Below are 6,441 nucleotides of genomic sequence, written 5' to 3' on the forward strand. Positions count from 1 at the left end.
GCGTGTTTAAATGAGGCATTTTAGGAGGGGGTGGACCAGTCGTAACTTTTATAAAGAAAATATCTCTTTGGGTTTGAGACTTTAGTCTTTGCAGCTTTAGGGATCTTATCTATTCACGAACAGCTTGTAACACTCCAAAGAGAAAACTTGAAATCGCATCATATGACCCCTTTAACAAACCATTAACGATGACATTTGCCTCAATAAACTCCAAATTTGATGCTTATTAATAGTTAATAAGGTAGTTGTTAAGTTTAGTTATGTCACGCTACGGTAAAATGAAATGCACAAAGAAGACGATGAACAATGCAAATAGTCTTTAATAATCCACAATAGGGCAAATCCAAAACAGACAGGCAGGAAACACACGTATGGACCAAGTAGACCGGATGACAAACAGTGAACTGAAGACAACTTAAATAGGAGGGCTGATGAGGGTAATTAATGACACACACCTGAACCAAATGACAATCAGACATGAGGGAAAACTGGGTCACACAGAGCACATGAGGGATGAAGACAACAAAACAGTTCAAAGGGGTTTGACAAGTTATTAAGTAGGATTATGGATGTAGAATATGCTCATTCAGATTATGTGCTTTATAAAGGTCCTTGCACACCGAATCCGAAATTTTTGTATGCGTTTTTTTCTGTTTTTTCGTATTCTTCATCTTTTCCTATCAAAATGCTTGCTTTTTATGACGGAAGAAAGTTTCGGAGGCAGTGTGTAAATGTGATTGACACAACGTGAGGTATTTATTTTTTAATGTGCAAAAATTTCGGACCTTAAATACTAATAAACAGCCAATATGTTAATAATAGGCATGTTAATAAATTTATTTTTTAATGTGCAAAAATTTCGGACCTTAAGTACTAATAAACAGCCAATATGTTAATAATAGGCATGTTAATAAGCAACTTTAGGGAATTGGTCCCTATACTAAAGCGTTATACCCTATACACAATTCGGCTTCACACTCTTGGTTCTCACAAAGAACAGTTCTTCTCTTCACCTTTTCCTCCCTATTCAGATTCTGTCCTCTTCTAATTCCTTTTCTTCCTATGCCAATACCTTGCCCCCACTCCTAATAATTATGAAGTTATTTAAACAACAAACTTTCTGTGGCACAGAATATAATGAAGTGTACTACATACACAGGCTCAGCAATGCATCGTGCTTCACCACATCGAAACCCCAAGCACATTGTAATTCACTGAGAGGATATTCCACTTACTGTGCTAAACTGCAAACAGAGTTAAACTATCCCTTTGATCTCCCCCTGCTAACCATGACGGAGTGGGCCAGACCAGCGCTGTGCCAACTCATGCCTCACCCATTTGTCTTGTAGAGAGGGGTGCTATGCCTGCTCAGACAAAGACAACCCACCTTCATCGTTGGCATACTCGTACCATTACTCAACAGGCCTTTAGGGGAGCTGGAAAGAGGTGATCCAAAGGCTGTGTAGGTTTTACTCATTAAATAGCTGTTGTAATGGCTCCAACACCCAACAAAGGCGCAAATGGAAAAATGAGAACGCCGAGCAATTGAACGGTCCCAGAAAGGTAGTTCGAACTTGCAAAGCGCCCAACCACCACCGCAACATCCAGCCGGTGTCGTTTGAAAAACCTCCTGTTGCAAATTTTAGTGCAAACATTTTCCTTTGGCACACTGCGGCGGTGGAAGTAATAGAGGCAGAGAAAGCGAGCGTGAAGGGGGGTTCTCAGATTGCTAGAGATGATGACAGTGGCTGTGGTAACAAGCTGACAGCTGGATGGACCGGCTGAATGACGGACTGACTGTGGTTTAGAAACACGAACCCTTTCAGCTTTATAGGCCTGCTCCCTTCTGCTCGCTTCCTCTCCACTGTAAAGCGAAAAAATGAGGTGATATGATGGGCAAATATAACAACGTGCAATGGCAGCTCATAAACCACAAACTCGAGGCCCGAAAACAGTCCTGTAGTGTGTTTGTGGTGCACATATGGGTGATTACGAGATTCAAACCAAACAAAACACTTTGTGGACGTACTAAACACGGCGGGTTGGCCTAACCACAATGAGGCAGTTCGGAATGAAGGACGGTTTACCAAATGTCGTCATGGTTACCCAGTGTGCATGGCTTTGGATGATGTTTACTGCAATAAAATGCCCCAGTGGGCACTCACAAGCTGGAGGTGACAAGTATAGAGTGGCATAAACTTGGGCAATACTACGCCCTACTGGTACACTATGGTAAAGTCTATGTCCAAATGTCTCTAATATTTAATTCTTTAGTTAAAATTAATGATACTATGGTCGTGATTATATAATACATTTAATAGCAACATGGATTGGTAAGTAAGCCTAAACTTGGATATCAGTAAGGGAGCTCAAGACTTTGAGGTTGTGGCTTTAACCTCACTGGCTCTTTGTGAATTCTTAGCAAGCCGAAAGGTTGATATCACGCTGTTTGAAGTCCAAAGAAGTCCACACACACTCACACTAAGCCAGAGCTTTTTTGAAACACTGCTAGGATGTTATCTCCAGTACTTCAAAGGTGTCTCCTGACACTGCCCAGTTCTCAAATAACCTTCATATGTATAAATCCACTTTTTTATATTAAAAATTCAGACCAATAGAGATATACAGAGAATTATTTTCATGTCATAAATGGCTGATGTTGAAATATTCATTAATAATAAAATTAATAAAAAATGTAACCAAATAAAAACTCAAATTAGTCCCTTTAAATGCTACAATTGAATTTATATTAAAATAAATCAATTATTAAAATAATAATATTAAAATTCTGCCCCGTATCAATAACTCAAGAGTTATGTTCATGGTGTAAATGGTTAATTGTAAAATACTTAATTTTATCTAAGAACACATAATAATAATTGTAATAATAATTTTAAATAAATTAACTAAAACATCACTGAAAAATGTGGTGTGGGATTTACTTTGAAACCATTTTCACTCAGAAATTGCAAGTTAATTTCAATAATTACAATTACAAATAAAATACTTGGCAAGTAACACATTGATTTAAACACAAAATTCTGAAGTAGAAAGGCTTATTTATAGTATAAATAATATGATTATTTATGATGATATAGTATTTTCTCTTAAAACATACTCCAGTAATCTGAGTTTTATTTACAACTTCAAAAAATAATTTTTTAAAGTGTAAAATTTACCATTTTTATGGCTGCAACTCAATTTAGACATCACAACATTATAATGGGGAAAAACTGATATTTTGAGATTTACTTAAATATCTACATTATTAAATAATTAAACGTATAGTTAACTATTTGAGTGAGCGTTAGATGACAGCAGAAATCTCTAATATTGTCTGATGACAAATATGGTGCTGATATAGCACGCACCTTAATTTTAAGCATATATATTGATATAGTACTTATTTCAAATTTCACTTTTGCATACCTCAAGTTTTATAACTTCCACATGTTCTCACAGAAGGAGCTGGTCTGAGGTGGAGGGGACTACTGTGAATCCCACTGAAGACAGCTCTGAGTCAGTGACGGAATGGACATCAGAACCTCCTGAGCTAGAGGAGATCAGCCAGGAAGAACTCTCCCACATGCTGCTGCCAGACAGTCTTAGCCAGCTAGAGGAGTTTGGCCGCTACAAACGCCCCCGTAAAACCCATCATGCACACAGTCGACCACGGCTGTTCAGTGACCTGTGGGTGCGCATAGGAGACAGGTGAGGACAGAACACATGCCAGAAACCACATTTCCACAAGCTGCTTTTAACTAACAAAATCCACATTTTTGTTCTCATGTTGACCTCAGCACAACTCCAAACCCGAATATAAGGATAACCAATGGCTATGTGACGGTGGAACCTCCTCGATCACGACAGGAACAACAGCAAAGACGAACGCCGCTCCGAGACAGACTGAAGCCCCCAAGCCAGCCCACAAACCCCAGCGCACTTGACTTCGCTGCTCCAAACTCAACATATGCGCTGACTTGCCTTTTGGCCTGTCTCATTTCACAACTGCTTTTCACTTCCTGAAGAGGGAAATGGGTCTCTTGGAAGCTCACAAACCAACTCAATCAGAATTTTATCTGAGTGACTTTGCCTGTGGTAAAAATAAATGGCAGTGAAGTACATTTAGGTACTGCTTAGATCAATTTTGGGTGTCTGCCTACAGTAAATTAGTTGCCGCAGTATGTAATAGTAGACGTATGTGAGTAATTTCTAATTGTTACATCTGGCAGAATGGTAGTCTGTAAGAATAACAATAAGAGAAAAACAAGAACATTTTGTTATACTTATGCAATAGAATCAGCTAAGATTGTACCTTTTTTGTGAATACCACCATGACTGTTCCCTATCGCCCCATCAGAGCAGACAGCAAAATATGAATGTGCATTTTTTTCTAATAAATGAAATGGGGCTAAAAGAAACTATACCAAAATTATCAATATGATAAAAGGGTTAAACACCTAAATTATATAATAGAGACTTATTATGTGATATGGTCATTGACAGATAACTTAAATAATTCACAGAGATGACACTTATATTTTGTAAATTGTGCATTTGTTCATACAGAATTTTTATATTTATTATTTCATGAAGAGTATATTTTCATGCATTTCTCAAGTATTAAAGTTATAGTTATGTAAACAAACTTCACTTGTCCTGTCCATTGATATTTTGCAGCGTTGCTAAGAAATCAACGTATACTGCCCTCTACTGGCACTCAAACCATAAAATTGTATTATAATTTTGTATAATATCATTTTATTATAATTATTATAATAATTTATTACATTTACAATTTTACAATTGTAAAAACAAATACGAATAGAGTTTTTTATTAAATAGGGACGGAAATGGTATGGTCGACATGGTATTAGAATACACATGTTCAAAGATGATTTAGCACATAATTGAAATGAACAGTTCACCCAAAAATGAACAAAAATGAAAACACTGCGTTAGAATGCGGTAAGTAAAAATGACAACATTCTTATTGTCGGATAAAATTTCCCTTTACACCTATTTAATGTAATCCTCATTTGTAAGTCGCTTTGGATAAAAGCGTCTGCTAAATGACTAAATGTAAATGAAAATGTAATAAATCCATCCTGTTTTAGCCACTAGGTGGCAGACAACGCCTTTGTAACTGAAAGAAATGGGTTGCAGTCTAACATGCAACCTCAAGAAATACGTTTCAAAAGATGCATGGTTTGTCTACGTTCAATAATCCTGGTTTAAAAAATAATTATCTAATTTTTATATAACAATATAATTTTAAGTTCTTATAACGAACAATTCTGATATAAATAATAAAAGCTATAACACAGTAGGCCTACTATGTAAGAAAATGCAGTAACAATAACAATCCTTGTTCTTTCTCAATTACACTTTAAATAAACTAAAAGCACTGACAAATGCTTAATATTAAATTATTTGAAACGCTAGCCTATATATTACATTTGGTTAAAATAAATACAATGGGAACAAAATTAAATTGTTTCCCATCAAATAAATCAGTTTCACTGTCTCATCTATCTAAAATGCATTTTTATGTAGGCTAATTAATTATTCTGCACAATTGTTAATATGTTTTTCCTTCCAATTAAATACTGCAATTGGGTGAAGTTCAAACACTTACAACTTGACATCTCAAGTATTAAATAAAATCAATAAGCAAAGATATCAATTTTATGCATGTCTTTTATATATATATATTCACCTCCTGCCGCTGTGCCTCAAAGTATGGCACTTTTCCAGGCAGAAAAGAACAAGTTTTAAAATAAACAGCTATTTCGCCCCTTAAGCCAAGACAGGACAATGTTTGCCTTTGCTAAAATACCATTTTCCCTGGGCTTTGGGGTGTTATTTGAAGGAGTAGGGGTCCTGACAGGCTGTGACCTCTCCCTGGGCTTGGGGACAGAATGCCCACTGCATATTAATAAAAGATTACTGGGGAAAATCAATGTCTGAGCAAACTCATTAAAAATGCCTCTTCATCTTAAATGATTTCTGTTCTTTACCTCCACTCCGTTGTTCTCTCTCTCTCTCCCTCTGTTGCTTTTCCCTAGCGGTAATTACTTTCACAAGTCGTTTTCTGCCCTTTGAGTTGCACCGTTTCACAAATGAAGGTTAAGTTTGTTTAACCGTGCTGGATTTGCCATCCATGTTAAAGCATATAATGTGGAAGGCATGACTTTGCCCACACACCTCCAGGACCCCCTCAGATTTAAAGCATGGTCATATGGTCCAAGGTTAAGGCCCATCTTGGGTAGACCAAGATGGAGTGGTTTCAGCATCTTGTCTATACTACACTGTGGAGATGCTGAGGATAGCTAACAATTAATATTCGATTGTATTTATATATAAAACATATATTTTGTATTTTGTTTGGGGTCCTCAAATGCTCTCTGGAAATATATCTACAGCAGTTCTAATTGAGTA

General features: G+C 36.6%; 1 protein-coding gene across 1 annotated transcript in view; it reads left to right on the plus strand.

Moving 5' to 3' along the window:
* trabd2b (TraB domain containing 2B) overlaps positions 1 to 4,436 on the plus strand; it is an 87,432-nt gene extending 82,996 nt beyond the window's left edge. Inside the window, exons 6-7 of the mRNA XM_016524332.1 lie at positions 3,463 to 3,711; positions 3,801 to 4,436. Coding sequence (XP_016379818.1) covers positions 3,463 to 3,711; positions 3,801 to 4,026 — 475 coding nt within the window. The 3' untranslated portion in view covers positions 4,027 to 4,436. The remainder of the gene's footprint in view (positions 1 to 3,462; positions 3,712 to 3,800) is intronic.
* Positions 4,437 to 6,441: the final 2,005 nt, after the last annotated feature.

The sequence above is a fragment of the Sinocyclocheilus rhinocerous genome, unplaced genomic scaffold, assembly GCF_001515625.1.
Source record: "Sinocyclocheilus rhinocerous isolate Xijiao unplaced genomic scaffold, SAMN03320098_v1.1 scaffold813, whole genome shotgun sequence".
NCBI lineage: Eukaryota > Metazoa > Chordata > Actinopteri > Cypriniformes > Cyprinidae > Sinocyclocheilus > Sinocyclocheilus rhinocerous.